Genomic DNA, 21,852 nt, shown 5'->3' with positions numbered 1-21,852 from the left:
CAGCCGTTGGTGTACAGGGAGAATAGCAGAGGAGAAAGGACCTTGGGGGGATCCAGTGCTGATGTTCCAGGAGTCAGAGACATGCTTTCCCAGCCTCACAAACTGCTGTCTGTCTGTCAGGAAGTCCATGATCCAACTGCACATGGAGTCAGGCACATTCAGCTGGGAGAGCTTGTCTCTGAGCAGAGCTGGGACGATCGTGTTGAAGGCAGAGCTGAAGTCCACAATCTCCTTTAGTGACCACATAAATAAAATGTTATAAATTTGGGGCAGCTACCATACACATTTTTCACAATTTAAAAAAAAATAACTTCACATTTTTACACTTTTTTCCTAATTTGTGAAAGAAAAATGTGAAAGACTTACTCGATTCTGTGCTTAATTTGATTCCAAGAGAGTCTGTGGGGTGACAATGGAACCTTCAGGAGATAAACTTTTAAATTCTATGCTTTATCAATAGAAACATACTTGTCCATATGCTTGTGTGTGTGTGTGTGTGTCAAGGTAAGGGTTAACGGGTTGTATGTGTGTGGGTGATTGTGGGGTGACTATGGAATAACCTTCAGAAGATAAACTTGTGTGTGTGTGTGTGTGTGTGTGCGTGTGTGTGTCAAGGTAAGGGTTAACGGGTTGTATGTGTGTGGGTGATTGTGGGGTGACTATGGAATAACCTTCAGAAGATAAACTTGTGTGTGTGTGTGTGTGCGCGTGTGTGTGTCTCAAGGTAAGGGTTAGAGGGGTGATTATGGGGGTCTGGTAACGCTGCATTATGTAACCTTCAGGAGATAAACTTATAACTTCTATGTTTAATCAATAGAAACATTAACCATATACAAGTGGTTAAGTGTATGTGTGTGGGGTGATTGTGGGGTGTTGATGGTTTACGACCCCTTCAAGGACAAAACTTCCATAGGAATTCAGAGGTGACTGTGTGAGACCTTCAGGAGTTAAACTTTGGCTTATGTGTGTGTGTGTGTTTCCACGTGCAAGGGATTTGTGGGGGTGTGTCAGGTATGTGTGCGTGTGTGTATGTGTGTGTGTGTGTGGGTCTCAAGGTAAGGGTTAGGGGGGTGATTGTGGGGGTCTCAGAACGATGCATTATGTAACCTTCAGGAGATAAATGTACAACTTCTATGTTTAATCAATAGAAATAGGTGGGGTTATTATGTAACTTTTAGGAGATAAACATTGATCATCCTCATTGGACGTAGACGAGTTCTGATTGGATCAAAGGGGCGGGACATTGTGACGTAGACGAGTTCTGATTGGATCAAAGGGGCGGGACATTGTGACGCAGACGATTCTGATTGGCTAATTGTGGCTGATGGTCAAAATTTAGTTTGATGAAACATACCAACTATTGTCTCTCTTAGATTTAAGTGAATAGACATAAAAAATTTAGGGAATAGATAAATAAAGATTAAAAGAAAATAGTTTTTCCACCATGAAATAAGGAATAAATGTATGCTTTGGTAAGGACTTTAAATTTGGTTAAGGAATTTAAATTAAAATGACCAAATAATCCTGAGGGTCTCGCTGAGCCACATTCCTGATGGCACTGTTCAGACTAGTCTAGTTCCAGAAAACTGCTACATCTTATAAATCCACTGCATCCCTTTGTCCATGGATTGTAGATGTAAAGTAGTCTCATGACTCAGTGTTCAAGTGTTTTCAGTGGAGATCACAGTGAAGCAGTGTGGCCTGGAATCCTGCTGTTGCAAAGGTCTCATGGTCTGATTTACAGAAGATAACTTTCAGTCCCTTCAGACATGTCATGGATTTATTTTCAGACAGTTTATGACCTCATCAGGTATCTGTCAGGCAGTGTCACTAATCACAAACAACAGAGGAAATCAGAACCAGAAAAAGTTTTATTGCCAGGTACAGCAAAGGGTTCGCAAAGAGCACTTTACAGTACTAGGAATTGGTCTTGGTGTCAGGCGCAAACATATACACACATAGGAAATGTGTACACAATTTTAGAATAAACTAGAATAAATTAAATAAATACAGAAAGTGACTTTGGATGAGAAGTAGTGCACTTTAGAATGAAAAGTGAAAGTGACCGTCCAAACATCTAGAATGCCATAAATATAGTATACAGAAGTGTGAGTTTGCATGAAAAGTTGTGCAATTTAGAATGTGAAAGTAAAAGTGATTGAATTAAAAATGTATCAACAAATGAAATGAACATCAAGTGAGTTTCCTCTTCAGTTCCAGTGATTTGAAGTTCAGGTTTTTGTTGTTTCTGGTGTTGTGTGAAAGCAGAAGTGAGTGTGAGCAGTGAGGAGGTTTCTGTCATGGTGTGTATCACTGTGATATGTGCTGATTAGCAGAGCTATCCCGTGTGTGACAGTAATACACTGCTGAGTCTCCCACCTCCACATTACTGATTATTAACTTACAATCTGATGGAGATGAACATGTTGATGTGAATTTAGGAGAGGAAAAGCCGGCCCCATATTTAGGAGTACTCCAGGACTGATGGTGGCTTAATACATGCTGAGGAACTCCTCCAGGAACCTGTTTGTACCAGCGTGCATCGTTATTAACAGTCCCCAGATTACAGTCCATGGTGGCCGTCTGTCCTGGAGTCAGTGTGAGAACAGGAGGCTTCTGCGTCACCACACTCACACCACTGACACCTGGAATAAAAACAGCACACATGTTACATGGCTTCATGCTCACATTAGATGGAGGCTGAATGCTGATGAGCTCCAGAGTTGTGAAATCTTACATGAGAGAACAGTGAAGAGAGAGCAGAGCGCTGGCAGCATGGTGTCCATGTGTGATGGGACTCTGGTGCTGAGTGAAGAGATGAGCGGTGTGATGAGCAGATAAAGGAGAGACTGCAGGGATGTACTATAAGAGAGACAGGAGGAGGGGCAGAGGGAGGAGATGCTCAACATCACACACCACAGCTGACGCTCTCCACAGTGGTGTACTACATACTGAACACTCACCTCACTGTTATTATTAACACTCCATCAACACTCTGACACACACCCTCTTCTTATAAAGACTCTTTATTCATGAGCTGATCTCAAAGTGATTGTTACAATGACACAGTTTCTGTAGATGAAATAAGTCAGTAACATGCAGAACGTGTTCCTCTACATTTCAGAGAAGAAGTTCATCATTTACATAAATCTAAGATGTCAGCATGAGGAGCAGCAGGTGTTTCCTGAGTGTGTTTCTCTGTCCATGATGTACGATGAGTCAGTGTTAAACTATAGAGACTGACAGGACCATACAGTTCAGTGTATTATCTGGACTGGGGGAAGGATGAATGATGTTCTGGATGTCCTTTATTACGTGAATATCTGACTCCAGATTATACTGAATTACTGTAACTGACTCCAACCATCAGACATTTAGTTATATGTAATATCTCAGTATCTTAACATCTACCTAGCTTTATGTTGATCAAATCTGTCAAGGCATTACTGTTTCCTGAGAAGAACATCTGAGAACACTTTGTTTCTATAAAAGATATAAAGAAATATGCACTGAGGTGAATTTAAAACAATTCACAGGTTAATGTTAATGAGCTCGTTCTAATATGTTATTATTTCCACAGTAGCTCCATAGGGAGCGAGGGAATTGATTGAGACACACCCAAGGTAGCAAACAAAGCTAGCTATTTAACTTCAGTAGCTAATCACCTGCTACTACTGGATAGTTATATCCATTTTTTTAGATTTAGAGTCTTGTCTTATCTATCTATCTATCTATCTATCTATCTATCTATCTATCTATCTATCTATCTATCTATCTATCTATCTATCTATCATCACAAAGTAATGGCTTACCATTTCAACTGTTTATAAAATAATATGACTAATACTGTGTATTCACTTCTTTCAGATTTGTTTGAATTATTAACCTCATTTGATTGAACACATTTCATTTCCACAAAGAAGCTCTTCATTTACATAGAGCTAAAATTACACACTGCAGACCAGCAGGTGTTTCCTGAGTGTTCCATCCATGACATGTGTGTGTCTGTGTGTGTGTGTGTGTGTGTGTTATATAAACGTACCACTAGATGTAGTTAAGTGATCAGAAATAAAATCGTCGAAAATAAAATTTCGAACATTCTGAGGTAAAGTTTAAAATGTTCCACCACCATGTTACTGTTTACGCTCCAAAGTTTTTGTGCTGACAAACTTTCTAAAAGTTCCTCCACTATCAGCATGAAGGACATACAGACACAGTTCTCTTTTTTCAGGATTGCACTTTTATTAAGCTTCTAATTTGATTACATGCAGGAGTTTAGATCCTTTCTTTCTACAGATTCATCTATAACATCTATAAACTTTTGCTGAAAGATTGATATATGTATAAAGCAATAATCAGGTTCATTCACTGCATTCAGACTTGTTAATCTTCACTGATGCGGCTTTTCCTCCAGCAGACACTTCACATGTTATGACTTTGCTGTTGTCCCACTCGGAGCTGTCGATGGTCAAGTAGCTGCTCAGTGTGAATTTCTTATTGTCTTGCTGCTGTACAGAGCCGGTGATGACTCCACTGGTGACCGAGTTCCCGTTCACGAGCCAGCGGACATCAGCAAAACCGACAGACATGTCACTGGCCAAACACACTAGAGTGGCTTTATTAGACTTCAGCTCTTCACTGGACGGAGGGAGAACGGTCAGAACAGGAACCGGGAGAGCAGCATCTGATTCCACACACAGCGGGAGATATTCATTACACAAAACAACACAAATCTAATGTGCAGACAGGAATCTAAGACATTTTTAAAGAAATGCTTCCATTCAGAATGAAGTCATAAATCTGTCTGTGTGGCAGAACATCAGGAACAAAATGAAGCACTAGAACGGATTTATACTTCGTGTTGTGAGAGATTCCATATGAAAGATCGGAATCAACATTTAATAATATAAATAAATTTCAAACTATTAACAAATCAAGAAAACAAACATTTCTCTGTCTCATGTTAAATATACAAAATATTAAAAACTGACTGGAACACAAAGAATAAAACATGTATGAAACATGTCAGAATAAATTTCTCAAACTGGAAAAAGAAATAAAAGTGTGAATCTGAAGCAGTGTAGAAGTCTAGTGTAGGAAAAAAGAGGGGAGAAGTTTTACTTACCGCTGACGATCAGCTTTGTTCCTTGGCCGAATACCACAGTGATTCATTCAGTGTCTTCACCCATACAAAAAGCTCCTCAGATACAGAAGTGAAAGCAGAAGAACTGAAACGTCCTCCAGACTTCAGCTCTCTCTTCTACTGTCTACCATCAGCACACACTCCTTTAAGATCCCGTTCCAGTGGCAGTGAATCACACGTCTCTGTTATACGCTGTCCTGTTCACACGTCCTGTTAGGAGGATTAGAGCTCACTGTCACGTCTTTACTGGGACACCTCCTCGAAGAAGTTTGGATCTACCAGGACTGTTCTTCCAGCTGGCTGTCTTGCCCAACTCAGTAACCAAGCTAAAAGGGCCTTGGTCAGCGAGGTGAATAAAACCCCAGTGACCATGCTTATTGAAGCTTTAGAAGTCCTCTTCTAGGTTTTTGTTGTTTCTGGTGTTGTGTGAAAGCAGAAGTGAGTGTGAGGAGTCAGCAGTGAGGAGGTTTTTGTCATGGTGTATATCACTGTGATACATGCTCATTAGCAGAGCTGTCCCATGTCTCACAGTAATATACTGCTCCACAGTTAGAGCAGAACCCGCTGGAGGTAAAACCATCTCAGAAATACTTCATCTATCAGGCCTGTAGGGTTATGTAGCTAGACAGTAAACACTCCTGAGTTAAAGTCATATGACAGACACTTAATGGGCTCAGAAAACATGATAAACAACATTCTCTGATCTGATGAAACATAAACTGAACTCTAGGCTGAACTCCCAAGCACCATGCCAAATAAACCTAGGTCATGATCATCACCTGGCTAGAACTATTCCTATGATGAAGCATGGTGGTGGCAGCATCATGCTATGGGAGTGTTTCTCAGAGACAAGGACCAGGAAAGAGAATGAATGCAGACAAATACAGAGAGGTCCTTAAAGAAAACTTGCTCCAGACTGCATACAATGTTTCACTATTCATCAAGGAGAAAGCAAGAACTTGAAAAAAATTTAAGAAGTGTGTCTTTGTTTTTGATTTTGGGTTATGACGTGTAGATTGATGGACAAAATGTTGAATTGTGACATCTTCATTTGATTCTATAAGTTAATCAAGTGAGCAAAAATGTATGGGTTAGAATAAATTTGTTTACCTGTTGCTGTAATGTAATGTCTATTACACAAGCACAGTAATAGTGTTGAATAAACGCAATAAAAGGTCATACCATATCTTTGATCTACAACTCTAAACAATTCAATGTGTCTTCAGTGAACATCAGGTGAGTTTCCACTTCAGTTCCAGTGATTTGAAGTTCAGGTTTTTGTTGTTTCTGGTGTTGTGTGAAAGCAGAAGTGAGTGTGAGCAGTGAGGAGGTTTTTGTCATGGTGTATATCACTGTGATACGTGCTCTTTAGCAGAGTTGTCCCATGTGTTACAGTAATACACTGCTGTACAACATCACACACCACAGCTGACGCTCTCCACAGTGGTGTACTACATACTGAACACTCACCTCACTGTTATTATTAACACTCCATCAACACTCTGACACACACCCTCTTCTTATAAAGACTCTTTATTCATGAGCTGATCTCAAAGTGATCACAATGACACAGTTTCTGTAGATGAAATAAGTCAGTAACATGAAGAACGTGTTCCTCTGCATTTCAGAGAAGAAGTTCATCATTTACATAAATCTAAGATGTCAGCATGAGGAGCAGCAGGTGTTTCCTGAGTGTGTTTCTCTGTCCATGATGTACGATGAGTCAGTGTTAAACTATAGAGACTGACAGGACCATACAGTTCAGTGTATTATCTGGACTGGGGGAAGGATGAATGATGTTCTGGATGTCCTTTATTACATGAATATCTGACTCCAGATTATACTGAATTACTGTAACTGACTCCAACCATCAGACATTTAGTTATATGTAATATCTCAGTATCTTAACATCTACTCAGCTTTATACTGTTCAAATCTCTAGAGGCATTACTGTTTCCTGAAAGGAACACCTGAGAACACTTTGTTTCTATAAAATATATAAAGAAATTGACAAAAAAAATTTACAAAATCAGTGGAATGAATGGACAGTGTGGAATCGGGAATTTCTGACAGAGAGATCAGATGGTCGTCTCTATGGAGATCTGATGTTAGAATATCTCACTGACCAGTTGGTACATTTCCCTCTAGGAATGTCCAAATTTCTGAAACTTAAAGTTTACAACTATTTTAGATGCTTTAAGCATCAGTTGAATTCACTCTGCAGTCTTTGACCAGTTTAACAAATTAGAAGAACACCATACTTTTATGACAAGATGAGGACACAACCTGGATAAATCAATCCCAGGGTCCTAACTGAGCTGCAAACACAAGACCCTCTGTCTGGGAGAGGAGTTCAAGAAGGTGTGATACAGATGATCATGAAGATAGAAGTTGATCAGACCAGTGGAGCAGATATGCGGATATATGTTTTTGTGTGTGTGTGTGTGTGTGTATTTTGTACCATGAAATAAGCAATGAAGTTATGTTCTGATAATGAATTTAAGTTTAAATTAAAATAACCAAATAATTCTGAGGGTCTCTCTGATCCACATTCATGATGGCACTGTTTAGACCAGTCCAGTTCCAAATTACTGCCACATGTTTCCACTGCTTCTTTCTAACGATTGTGGAGAAAGCCTTATGACCCAGTGTTCAAGTGTTTTCAGTGGAGATCACAGTGAAGCAGTGTGTCCTGGAATCCAGATATTGCAAATATCTCTTGTTCTGATATACAGAAGATAACTATAAGTTCCTTTAAACATCTCATGGATTTACTTCTGCCAGTTTATGTCCACATCAGGTATCTGTCAGGCAGTGTCACTAATCACAAACATCAGAGGAAATCATTAGTAATGCTCTCATATGTAGATCACCTGATCACACTGAGATCATTACAGCCAAAGAACTGAACTGAGAACATGATAGAATCATAAACCATCTGTGTCTGTTTACATAAAAGTGGAATAAAAGGTCATACTATATTTGTGATTTTCTAGTGTGAAGAATTGAAAGTATCTTCATTGTACATCAAGTATACTTCAGTTCCAGTGATTTGAAGTTCAGGTTTTTGTTGTTTCTGGTGTTGTGTGAAAGCAGAAGTGAGTGTGAGCAGTGAGGAGGTTTTTGTCATGGTGTATATCACTGTGATACGTGCTCTTTAGCAGAGTCATCCCATGTGCTACAGTAATACACTGCTGAGTCTCCCACCTCCACATTACTGATTATGAGTTTATAATCTGAGTTAGATGAACGTGTTGATGTGAATTTAGGAGACGAGAAACCAGATCCATATGAAGGAGAGCCTTGATGGTTCTTTAACACATACTGAGGAACTCCTCCAGGAACCTGTTTGTACCAGCGTGCAGAATAATCAGTGACAGTCCCCAGATTGCAGTCCATGGTGGCCGTCTGTCCTGGAGTCAGTGTGAGAACAGGAGGCTTCTGCGTCACCACAGTCACACCACTGACACCTGGAATAAAAACAGCACACATGTTACATGGCTTCATGCTCACATTAGATGGAGGCTGAATGCTGATGAGCTCCAGAGTTGTGAAATCTTACATGAGAGAACAGTGAAGAGAGAGCAGAGCGCTGGCAGCATGGTGTCCGTGTGTGATGGGACTCTGGTGCTGAGTGAAGAGATGAGCGGTGTGATGAGCAGATAAAGGAGAGACTGCAGGGACGTGCTATAAGAGAGACAGGAGGAGGGGCAGAGGGAGGAAACGCTCAACATCACACACCACAGCTGACGCTCTCCACAGTGGTGTACTACATACTGAACACTCACCTCACTGTTATTATTAACACTCCATCAACACTCTGACACACACCCTCTTCTTATAAAGACTCTTTATTCATGAGCTGATCTCAAAGTGATTGTTACAATCATTCAATTTTTCTTTATAAAATGCAGAATGTGTTCCTCTACATTTCAGAAAAGACTTTCTTCATTTACATATCAGATTTACAAATCTAAGATGTCAGCATGAGGAGCAGCAGGTGTTTCCTGAGTGTGTTTCTCTGTCCATGATGTACGATGAGTCAGTGTTAAACTATAGAGACTGACAGGACCATACAGTTTATGTTACGGGGGAAGGAGAGCTCGGTACTAAAGGAGGCGGTGAGCACCGAGCTATACCCGTTATCCAGATGGATAAAAGCAGGTAGAAGATTTAATCAGGGAGCCGGGCGAAATAGTGGGCAGAAATAGGCAAAAAGAAATACAAACCCTGCAAACTGTCTGAAGCTGGTTCAACGCCGCGCTACATTTCCAGACAAGCTAACTGCTACGTAATTGAGCCGTGTGAACTAGATGGAGATGAGTGCATTAAAAGTGGGTTAGGATTGTGTCAGAGCACACACAGATGCCACAAGGCAAGGGAGAGAGCCCTGCTTGTCACGACCAAGTTTTGGCAGCTTGAGCAATTCCCTCACAGAGTCAGGGTCTGACTTATTAAACACAAAATGGTAATGGGCTGATTCTCAGCCTGCATTGGCAGTAAATGACTTTCTAAATATTCTCTTAAGCAAAGGCCTTTCAGGAGAGTAACTCTACTACCAAATTACCTCTCGGAACCTATTGCCTCCGATACCTGGCACAGACTCTATGTCCGGACGCTGATTGAGAAAAACCTGAGGTTTATATAGCAGCGTGCACAGGGGCCCTAATTTCCTGCGCTGGGTTGAGCACTATAAAGAGGCATGCCAGTAACCGAGGATTTGCCTAAGCAGGCACCCGCGACGTTACAGTTTAGTGAATTATCTGGACTGGGGGAAGGATGAATGCTGTTTGTTATACACTGATCAGGCATAACATTATTATATTATGTGAATAACATTGATTATCTCCTCATCATGGCACCTGTTAGTGGGTGGGATATATTTGGCAGCAAGTGAACATTTTGTCTCAAAGTTGACGTGTTAGAAGCAGGAAAAATGGACAAGCGTAAGAATTTGAGCGAGTTTTACAAGGGCCAAATTGTGATGGCTAGACCACTGGATCAGAGCATCTCCAAAACTGCAGCTCTTGTGGGATGTTCCCCAGGATTTAAAGTGAGCAAAAATTTAAGTGCCAGCATACTTTTGTTCAAGTGTTGCTTTCAAATTTTCTCCTACACAATGACAGAAATATTGTGGAGAAAATGGAATAGAAGGTTGTACCGTATCTGTAATCTTTAAATGTGAAGAATTTTTTAAGTGTCTTTAGTGAACATCAAGTAAGTTTCCAATTCAGTTCCAATGATGCAGAAGTGAGGAGGTTTTTGTCATGGTGTACATCACTGTGATATGAACTCTTGAGCAGAGCTGTCAAGTGTCTTACAATAATAGACTGCTGAGTCTCCAACCTCCACATTACTGCTTCTCAGTTTATAATCTGATTAGTGGGTGGGATATATTAGGCAGCAAGTGAACACTTTATCTCAAAGTGTCACACTTTTGTTTGATGTGTGGGCAAGTGTAAGGATTTGTAAGGGCCAAATTGTGATGACTAGATGACTGGATCAGAGGATCTCCAAAACTGCAGCTCTTGGTTGGGGTGTTCCTGGTCTGCAGTGGTCAGTGTTTATCAAAAGTATCCTTTAAGTCCTGTAAGTCCTTTAAGTCCTGTAAGAATCATTTAAGTCAAAGAATCTGCTGCTAACATCTTGGTGCCAGATACCACAGCACACCATCAGGGATCTAGTGGAGTCCATGCCTCGATGGGTCAGGGCTGTTTTGGCAGCAAAAGGGGGACCATAATGTTATGCCTAATAGGTGTGTGTGTTTCTGTGTGTATCTTCCACCTTGAAATAAGGAATTAAATTTGCAAATTCAGCAGCAGTCAAATGATAGCGGTTGAGCTTACAATCTGTCCTTTTCCAGCACTTCTTACTGAATGCATTGGCCATGCTGTCAGTGGGAAAGAGACTGGTGACTAAGCTGACTGACCTTAACCAGAATGTCATTGAGAAATTGGCAAGCCAGGAAGATAGAAGGCCTGTGATTAGGCAACTTTCCAGTGTGTGTGTGGGGGGGGTCAATGATTACCTTTATTACTTCAATAATGTCAGGTCATGCGCCCTGAACTTACCTCGGTACCCTCTGCCTATCTTGACCTTTGGATGGCATTCAGCAAAGCCAGAGCCTCCTCCTTACCCCCTCATCACCCATACAACTGTGCCATAGACCTCCTGCCTGGCACCACTCCTCTTCGTGGTCGTCTTTACCAGCTGAGGGGACCTGAAAAAGATGCCATGACCCAATGCATCCAAGAGTTCTGTGCTGCCAGGATCATTCGTCTGTCTTCCTCACCTGCCAGGGCTGGGTCCTTCTTTGTAGGGAAGAAGGATGGGTCCCTGCATCCGTGCATCAACTACCGATTACCTCTCATGTCCACCGCCTTCGAGCTCCTCATCTGGTGTGCATCCGGGAGGGGGATGAATGGAAGACTGCCTTTAACACCCCAACAGGGCATTATGAGTATCTGGTCATGCCATTTGGGCTTACAAATGTCCCAGCTGTGTTATAAGCCCTGTTCAATAATATCCTTTGAGACTACCTCAAATGGTTTGTCTTTGTTTACTTGGATGACACCCTCATCTTCTCCCGCTCCCTGGAGGAGCATGTCCACCATGTTTGGTTGGTGCTCTGGCGCTTGCTCCTGAACTGTCTGTATGTGAAAGTTGAGGTTACAGCACCATCACGGCACCCCTGCACTGACTTACTTCCTTGCTTCACCCCTTTTTGTGGACCCCAGACTCTGAGCAAGCCATTGCCTGACTTAAGAGGCTCTTCACAACGGCTCCTATCCTGACCCGTCTGCCAGTTTGTGGTGGAGGTGCATGCGTCACACCATGGTGTGGGGGCTGTCCTGTCCCAGCAGGCTCCTAAGGATAATAGCCTTCATCCTTGTGTCTTCTTTGCTCACTGCCTCTCCCCAGCAGAACAGAAGTATATCAGTAAACGGGAGCTCCTGGTGGTGAAACTGGCCCTGGATGAATGGTGCCACTGGCTAGAGGGTGCAGGGCAGCCTTTCGTTGTATAGACAGGCCACAAAAACCTAGAATACCTTCAGACGTCCAAGTGATTCAATCCTCACCAGGCTCATTGGGGACTGTTCATCGGGCATTTCAACGTCACCCGCTCATTCCGCCCCCGCTTGAAATATGGGAAGCTGAAATGCCCTATCACAGCAATTCACCCCCAATGAGAATGATCCGGCTCCTGATCACATCCTCCCTTCATCGGTGACCATCCATGCCCTCTGCCTGGGGATCAAGAGGAGAGTGCAGCAGGCAATATCTGGGGTACCGGTTCCAAGCAGTTGTCCAGAGAACAGATTGTTTGTCCTCGACCATCTTAGGTCTCACTGGTATCCAGTGGTGCCACAGCAGTCACTTCTTCTGTCATCCTGGGGTTTCCCGCACCTTATCAAACCTCCAGCAGCATTTCTGGTGGCCTATGCTCAAGCACGATGTCCAGTGGTTGACCGCTTCACAAAAATGGTCCATTTGTTGCCCTTGGCTGAACTACCTTCGGCCAAGGAGACTGCCTAGATCCTACTACTACGTCTTCCTTCCTACACTTATACATGTTGCCTCCCAATATTGTGTCAGACCAGGGCCCACAGTTCACTTTGAAGTTCTGGAAAGAGCTCTGTCATCTCCTGGGTACCTCCATCAACCTTTCTCCTGGCTTCCACCCACAAACCAATGGCCAGACAGATTGATTCCCCAAGAGTTGTAGACCAGGCTCCAAATCCTTTGCTCTGAAGACCCTGCATCCTGGTCATCCAAACTCAACTCTCTTCCTTTTGCTGCCACGGGCCTCTCCCTTTTCCCATCCACCTCTGTTCTCTGACCAAGAAGTGGAAGCCTCGGTTCCCTCTGCCCTTGCTCTGGTTAAACTGTGTTGATGGGTCTGGAGGAGTGCTAATCTGCTCTGCTTTTAGTGCTTTTCTGCTCATCCCAAAGCTTTGCTCGATGGGCCAACTATAAGCGCAACCCGGCACCCCCCTACCGCATTGGCCAACGAGTTTGGTTGTCCACTCATGATCTGCTGCTGAAAATCGCCTGTCAGAAGCTCGCTCATCACTTTTTCAGTCTATTCCCGACCTCAAAAGTTCTCAATCTAGTATACGTCCGAGTCAAGCTTCCCCGGACCCTTCGCATCCATGCGATTTTCTATGTCTCCAGACTCAAGCTTGTCCAAGCCTGTTTGCTAGTTCCCTTCACTTTATGATTATTCTCTGTTTGATTACCCCTGTAAGATTTGGTTATTGACTGTCGTATTTCCTCTGTTGTATTTCTCATGTTGGATTTCTGTTATTGACAGTTTGGATTACATTGGTTGGAATTACAGTTAACTGTCCAGTTTTGTTTCCTGTTGGATTATTATTTGACTGCCTCTTTCATCCTGTGTAGGTTCTCCTCTGCCATATGAACTTTGCAGGATTTCTGACTAACTGTTTTACCCTTCATATTCTGTCTCCTCGTACTCTGAACTGTACTGTTATTTTTGAGCTATGCGGCCTATTAAACTCTCTAAACTTGAACTTTGACTGTGTTATGCATTTGGGTCCTCACCTGCTCTCCCTGTCAATTACTGATAATAAAACCACACTGATCTAAAATACTGATTCATAGTACATTTATTGCATGCTTTAATATTTCCAATATTTTATCTTAGCAGTAATGATATATAATCACCTGATTAATGGTTATTTACAGTCCTGTATAACTAACAGTTTGACATTAAGTTTGTTTGCCCCCCCCCAAAAAAAAACAAAAAAACTAATAAATAAATAAATAAATAAATAAATAAATAAATATTAACACCAGCTGCCACTGGCCATAATCATTACTGCTCACTTCAGGGTCCAAGTGTACAGGTCCTGAGAGTGAATGTCACTCTGGACTATCCTTGGTAGTAGCAGCAGTGTACCAAGTTTTGATGGAGGTGAGTGTGGATTCAGTAATGGAGGTGTAGAAGTGCAACATGGAGAACAGTAGAGGAGAAAGAACACAGCTTTGTGGGAAACCAGTATTGATGGTTCATGAGTCAGAGACATGTTTTCCCAGGTTCACATGCTGCTTCTTGTCAGCCAGGAAGTCTGTGAATCACCTACAGGTGGAATCAGGAACAGACAGCTGGAAGAGCTTGTCTTGTAGCAGAGCTTGGAATGACAGTATTGGAAACAGAGCTGATATCCACAAACAGGATCCTAGCATAGGTTCCTGAGGAGTCCAGGAGTTGGATGTTAATTGTGTCATCTATAGACCTACTGGCTCTCTTGGCAAACTGCAGGGGCTCTAGGAGAGGATCTGTGATAGATTTGTTGTGCGGCAGCATGAGGTGCTCAAACAAGTGGTCTGTAGTCATTAAGTCCTATAATCATGTCCATGTGCACAGTCAAGCGCACCTTTGACTTAAATGTCCACTAAATTCACGCATGTGTTGATGAAGGTGGGAAATAAATCAGTAGGGATTGTAGCCCTGATATTCATGAGCTCTTGTCTGGTGAATGAAATCCCAGTGTCAACACAAAAAAATGTGCACCAACATACCGAGGCAGTCATCAGTGCCTCCATTCTAACCGGACACGTAGGGAAAATTTTCCCTGCTCACTGGGATCACTGCTCCTCATTAAAATTCAGCAGAAGAAATGACTCAGTTCTGTGTTACAATGTTATTCCAGATTTATTGCTCAGTTTACATTTAAGTGAACTGGTCGCTTTTAACATGAATTAAGTCTTTTTGTTAAAACTGACTGGACATCGATCAGTGACTCAGTGACATGTTTCACATCATTCATGTACACTTGATATAAATATTTGATTACAATTTGGTTTAAATTTCCTTAAATACTTAATTGCTGCAGCTGTGTGCAGGTTTTCATTTAAATACTTTCTTTTAAAAAATATCTACATTTGTACAAGTCAGAGTCACTAAACCTTCAGCAGGTTCCACATTTGTGTGATCAGAACCTGACACTCTTAGCATTTGCTCTTTTCAGATTTTCTAAAACTCTGAATCTCTAATAGAAAAGTAATTTTAATTCTTACTCTTTATCACATTAAACTGGACAGTGATCAGTAAGTCCTTTTCTGCTTTAAAGACGAATGTTAGATATCAGAAGGCAAAAATCAGAAAACTCCATCCAATAGGATTTTGCAAATGTCTCTTGTTCTGATATACAGAAGATAACTTTAAGTTCCTTTAAACATCTCATGGATTTACTTTCTGCCAGTTTATGTCCACATCAGGTATCTGTCAGGCAGTGTCACTAATCACAAACATCAGAGGAAATCATTAGTAATGCTCTCATATGTAGATCACCTGATCACACTGAGATCATTACAGCCAAAGAACTGAACTGAGAACATGATAGAATCATAAACCATCAGTGTCTGTTTACATAAAAGAGGAATAAAAGGTCGTACCATATCTGTGATTTTCTAGTGAGAAGAATTCAAAGTGTCTTCAGTAAACATCGAGTGAGTTTCCACTTCAGTTCCAGTGATTTGAAGTTCAGTTTTTTGTTGTTTCTGGTGTTGTGTGAAAGCAGAAGTGAGTGTGAGCAGTGAGGAGGTTTTTGTCATGGTGTATATCACTGTGATACGGCCTCACTAGCAGAGCTGTCCCATGTGTGACAGTAATACACTGCTGAGTCTCCCACCTCCACATTACTGATTATCAGTTTATAATCTGAGTTAGACGAATGGGTTGATGTGAATTTAGGAGACGTGAAACCAGATCCATATTCAGGAGAGCTCCAGCCATGATAGTTCCTTAACACATACTGAGGAACTCCTCCAGGAACCTGTTTGTACCAGCGTGCAGCACTACCAGTGACAGTCCCCAGATTACAGTCCATGGTGGCCGTCTGTCCTGGAGTCAGTGTGAGAACAGGAGGCTTCTGCGTCACCACAGTCACACCACTGACACCTGGAATAAAAACAGCACACATGTTACATGGCTTCATGCTCACATTAGATGGAGGCTGAATGCTGATGAGCTCCAGAGTTGTGAAATCTTACATGAGAGAGCAGTGAAGAGAGAGCAGAGCGCTGGCAGCATGGTGTCCATGTGTGATGGGACTCTGGTGCTGAGTGAAGACATGAGCGGCGTGATGAGCAGATAAAGGAGAGACTGCAGGGACGTGCTATAAGAGAGACAGGAGGAGGGGCAGAGGGAGGAGATGCTCAACATCACACACCACAGCTGACGCTCTCCACAGTGGTGTACTACATACTGAACACTCACCTCACTGTTATTATTAACACTCCATCAACACTCTGACACACACCCTCTTCTTATAAAGACTCTTTATTCATGAGCTGATCTCAAAGTGATTGTTACAATGACACAGTTTCTGTAGATGAAATAAGTCAGTAACATGCAGAACGTGTTCCTCTGCATTTCAGAGAAGAAGTTCATCATTTACATAAATCTAAGATGTCAGCATGAGGAGCAGCAGGTGTTTCCTGAGTGTGTTTCTCTGTCCATGATGTACGATGAGTCAGTGTTAAACTATAGAGACTGACAGGACCATACAGTTCAGTGTATTATCTGGACTGGGGGAAGGATGAATGATGTTCTGGATGTCCTTTATTACATGAATATCTGACTCCAGATTATAATGAATTACTGTAACTGACTCCAACCATCAGACATTTAGTTATATGTAATATCTCAGTATCTTAACATCTACTCAGCTTTATACTGTTCAAATCTCCTGAGGTGTTACTGTTTCCTGAGAACAACATCTGAGAACACTTTGTTTCTATAAAAGATATAAAAAAAAATATGCACTGCGGTAAATTTGAAACAATTTACAAAATCAGTGGAATAAATGGACAGTGTAGAGTCTGGAATTTCTGACAGAGAGATCAGAAGGTCATCTCTATGGAGATCTGATGGTAGAATATCTCACTGACCAGTTGGTAAATTTCCCTCTAGGAATGTAAAAATTTCTCTAACTTTACATCCATTTCAGACGTCTTGACCATCAGCTAATTTGACTCTAAAGTCATTGACCAATTTAGCAAATTGGAAGAACAGTATACTTTTATGACAGAATGAGGCCACAACCTGAAAAAAATCAATCCCAGGATCTTAACTGGGCTGTAAACAAAAGACCCTCTGTCTGTGTAGAGGTATTCAAGGACTTTTACTTCGAAAGGGGTTTTTTAGGGTAAAAAGAAGGGAGAGGACAGGTGTGCCTAAAAAAAGATGTGATTGATACGAGCGTAAGCAATAAGAAAAAACAGAGAGAAAACTGGGGAGGAAAAATTATTTTTTTCTCTTAATTTTTTTTGATTGTACAACAATGGGATTGGACAAGAGTTGAGGTGAGCTGACAAGAAGCTGGACCGAGCTGGACCTGTTGTTGCTGTTGTCCGTAATGTTCTAGTAAGGACTGGCCATTGAGCTAGCCGAGACAGTGAGCTTGCACGAGGGTTCGTGTCCTAGGGAAGGGAGCTGAGATACTGTTTTTTTTTTTCACTGCTGTTTAACCACAGTTGAAATTCTGAGGAGCTAAACAGACATTATTTGCTTGGGTCCAGTGATTCTTTGTCTACTGCTGTTGAGGCTCCTCGTGTCGTCTTTGATACAACAGTACTAGTGTTAGTGGTGACATGACTGGCATTTTGAACTCTTTGACACCCTGCTCTTGACAATATTTCCCTTCTATATTTCATAGTTTTTTTGTGGACACTTAAAGACTGAATTTTTTTGGGTCGGACACTCACATCTAGACTTGTGAACTGATAATTAAGTTTGCACAAGCGAAAGGATCTGCATTATGGTGTTTTGGTTTTTTTGATTGGACTGCTTCAGTTAATGGAAACGTTCGGGGAGATATTTTTTTCGGGGAGATATCTTCTCCCCCTGAACATTCTTCTTTCTGTGTTAAAAGAGAGAGACTTTCTGTTTTGGAACGTGTTGCCATTTGCTTGCTTTAATTACCCTGCCATATCTGGACACTCCAATACCGGCTCAGTCCTACAACTCAAACTCTGGGTTGTGAATCACACTCAGGAATGTGAACTGACATGGAAAGTGTCTGATGTGGAATGTACCATCTGAAATGTAAAATGTAAAATGTTAGTGTGAACTGAGCACCATTTGAACTATCACCATTTTTGTTCTATCAGAATTGTTGTTTTCTATTTCTGTTTGTTTATGTACTACTGCAGGAAAAACAAAGACTGAACAAAAGTTTGTATCTGAATTAGATTGAACAAAGTTTTTCTGTCTTATTGCTTCTAATTTTCTTCACTTATAGTCAGGTACGTGTAACATGAGCAGATGTGCGGATATGTGTGTGTGTGTGTATTTTCACCATGATATAAGGAATAAAGTTTTGCTGTGGTAAGGATTTTAATTTTAATTTAAAATGACCAAATAATCCTGAGGGTCTCTTTGCTCCACATTCCTGATGTCACTGTTCAGACCAGTCCAGTTCCAAATTACTGCCACATCTTATAAATCCACTTCATCTGTTTGTCCAAAGATTGTGGAGAAAGTCTTATGACTCAGTGTTCAAGCGTTTTCTGTGGAGATAACAGTGAAGCAGTGTGTTCTGGAATCCTGCTGTTGTAAAAGTATCTTGTTCTGATATACAGAAGATAACTTTAAGTTCCTTTAAACATCTCATGGATTTACTTTCTGCCAGTTTATGTCCACATCAGGTATCTGTCAGGCAGTGTCACTAATCACAAACATCAGAGGAAATCATTGATTAAGCTCTCATATGTAGATCACCTGATCACACTGAGATCATTACAGCCAAAGAACTGAACTGAGAACATGATAGAATCATCTGTGTCTGTTTACATAGTGGAATAAATGGTCGTACCATATCTGTGATCTTCTACTCTGAAGAATTCAAAATGTCTTCAGTGAACATCAAGTGAGTTTCCACTTCAGTTCCAGTGATTTGAAGTTCAGGTTTTTGTTGTTTCTGGTGTTGTGTGAAAGCAGAAGTGAGTGTGAGCAGTGAGGAGATTTCTGTCATGGTGTATATCACTGTGATACAGCCTCACTAGCAGAGTCATCCCATGTGCTACAGTAATACACTGCTGAGTCTCCCACCTCCACATTACTGATTATTAACTGATAGTCAATATTTGTAGAGGCTTTAGATGTGAAGCGTGAGGATGAAAAATTGTCTCCATATTTATCAGGAGAACTGTGAGAATGAAAAAATCTCAACACAAACTCTGGAGCTCCTTGTGGAATCTGTTTATACCATCTGACATAGTTACCTTCATCTTTTGCGATGTTACAGTCCATAGTGACAGTTTTACCTGGAACTACTGTTATAACTGAAGGCTTCTGTGTCACAGCTTTGTGTGATCTGACCACTGCAACATAAAGCAACACTGAGTGTCATTATCATTTAAAAGAGAATGATAAGGAATAAAAAAGGTATCAGTGTGAAGAGGAAAGCAGCAGCAGGAATCTTACACGCCAGAGCAGAGAGCAGAGAGCAGAGTGCAGACGGAGAGCAGCATGATGTCAGTGTGATCAGCAGAGTGATGAACAGAGCAGAGGCTGCTCTCATAAAGCCTCAGAGAGAAGTGAAAAAGAGAAACCACATCATTTACATGGAGCTGAAATTAGAGATGCAGGTGCATCCTGATTGAGAGAGGACGTCCACACACTGATTAGATCTAGCTGATTGGGGAAAATTTCCACATAAGTGCTCTTTTTTTCTCTATCTGAGCTTCTCATTCTGCAGTGAAAATTTGTCTCTCTCTCTCTTTGATATAATAAACCTGAGAACATATATAAAGTAACATACATAAAAAACATATATAAAGTATTATATAAGCATGAAAATGAAATGTTTAATAATGTTATTGCACTACATTAACTGAAACGCTTTTTAAAGTATAAAACATTCTTTATAGATTTATTTTAACAGACTACTAAATGTTAGACGCAAACCCAATCCTTGAACCTGACACTTGTATGCAAATAATTCTGTATTACGATTTTGGAGAATTTCTTTCCACATCTCTGCTGCATGTAGGATTTTCTTCTCCACTCCTGGGACAACGCTGCCCCCATGTGGTGTGGTAAGGCATTTTGAAGGCGGTATTCATGTTTCTGATGATGAAGGCTGTTTTTCTCCAGCAGTATACACCATATCCTTATAGCTTATATCCATTAAAATGACATCATAGTGCTGTTAAATATGTGAATCTGATTGGTTCAAAGGCTGTAAGGTTTATATTAATGCATGCTGTGATATTTTACTATGGGAAATTGTACAGCAGATGAAATGGTGAAGTTTTCTGTTTTACGGAAGGAGTCTCCAGTGTCAGCGCTTTGGAAGACAGGCGTGATGGGAGTCCATGCTGTTCAGTTACATACATAACTAGCTGCGCTAAATACACAGCTTGTTATTTAAGTTAATATGAGGGTCTGATATAGTGTATTATCACTGAATGCCACTTGCTGCATGTTCCACGGTGCTGTATGGGTGACCTCTCCTATCTCACACACACACACACACACACCTCCATACCTACACACTGCAGGAGAATCCCGGAGCAACGTTCAGTGCATGAAAATCGTATTAGGCATTTACACCGACGCTGTCTGCTCTTCCAAAGGCCATGGGTATTATTAGCATTTGCAGTTAGGGAGTGCTCCACTCTCACATTACTCACACCATGTTCTCTTGCACGCCCACACATGCATGCACACACACACACACACACTTCATCTAGAAAACTCCTTTCCACTTCCTCCTTCTAAAACTGTGTGTGTTTGTATTCAGATCCTGTCTAAAGTATTCCCCAGTCACCGTTAACCCTTAAACAGTCTTTAGAGACTCATTTGTTTCCCTGTTTACTGATGGTACATTTTTACAATCCCACACACCGTCTTGAAAATGCAGAGAAGTAATGTGGCGTTATTAAATAACAGTGACTGATTTAAGGCTAATCAATGATTATGGTTTAGGCTGCAGATTCAGTTGAGATTTTGGGACCTGGGAAGAGGTTAGTCCTGAAATTATACAAATATAACACAAGGCCCTAGAAAAATAACACACTGAATAAACTGAGCCTTGGGAATACAGGATCCTAGATGTACTATATTGCTAAAAAAAAAAAAACAAAATACAGATAAACAAGGATGTAGAAATATAGTGATTTTTTTTTTAAATCAAATCCAGTCTCTCTCTCTCTCTCTCTCTCTCTCTCTGAGTTGTGTAAGTGTCCTAACACATAATTTGGCAGGAGTAACACTGCTGTTAATACACTCTCTAATTCAGGCAGAGAAAGCTAACTGGTGTTACATAACACACATGAATCAGATGCTGTGTCACACCACAATGCTTTGCCATTCAAATCTATATTCTAAATGCATAGACGTGTAATAAAATTAATACTGCTGGTTATAAAGATATGGCATACAAGTGACAGACAAGTGTCTATTAGAGCACCAAATAAACGGAATCTGGTGTGTGTGGGAGAAAAGAAAAAAAAAGGGATAAATTGTGTAGCTGTGTTCAGAGTGTCACTAGAATGCAGCTATGTGGTAACTTATCAGTATTTGTCCACCGGTTCAGAGAGTAAACTAGTTGTGGGTGAGTTATAGAATAGTGTTCAGCTGAGGAACTTAGCAATAATGAATATATTAGCAGTGCTAGCATAATGTAACAGAAGCAGTTGACTGAGCTGAACATTCTTATTGAATGCATTTCAGT

The 21,852-nt window shown here is 41.1% G+C and overlaps 1 protein-coding gene across 1 annotated transcript; it reads right to left on the bottom strand.

The window, feature by feature from the left end:
* Positions 1 to 4,227: 4,227 nt before the first annotated feature.
* Positions 4,228 to 16,314, bottom strand: LOC131348408 (immunoglobulin lambda-1 light chain-like). The gene is made up of 6 exons (XM_058383310.1): positions 16,163 to 16,314; positions 15,926 to 16,070; positions 8,706 to 8,830; positions 8,294 to 8,613; positions 5,126 to 5,159; positions 4,228 to 4,684 (listed from the first exon to the last, which is right to left on the bottom strand). The coding sequence occupies exons 1-6, from the start codon at positions 16,242 to 16,244 to the stop codon at positions 4,362 to 4,364; spliced, it is 1,029 nt and encodes a 342-aa protein (XP_058239293.1). The 5' UTR covers positions 16,245 to 16,314; the 3' UTR covers positions 4,228 to 4,361.
* Positions 16,315 to 21,852: the final 5,538 nt, after the last annotated feature.

This window comes from Hemibagrus wyckioides, linkage group LG28 (assembly GCF_019097595.1).
Source record: "Hemibagrus wyckioides isolate EC202008001 linkage group LG28, SWU_Hwy_1.0, whole genome shotgun sequence".
Taxonomy (NCBI): Eukaryota; Metazoa; Chordata; class Actinopteri; order Siluriformes; family Bagridae; genus Hemibagrus; species Hemibagrus wyckioides.
Note: the sequence above shows the minus strand (reverse complement) of the source record. Positions and strands in the feature narration are given on the sequence as shown.

Coding starts and splice junctions, on each gene's coding strand:
- LOC131348408 (XM_058383310.1), bottom strand. CDS start 16,244: ATGTCTTCACTCAGCACCAGAGTCCCATCACACATGGACACCATGCTG. Junction 16,071..16,162: donor TCTCTTCACTGCTCTCTCAT/GTAAGATTTCAC, acceptor TTTTTATTCCAG/GTGTCAGTGGTGTGACTGTG. Junction 4,685..5,125: donor AACAAAGCTGATCGTCAGCG/GTAAGTAAAACT, acceptor GTGTGGAATCAG/ATGCTGCTCTCCCGGTTCCT.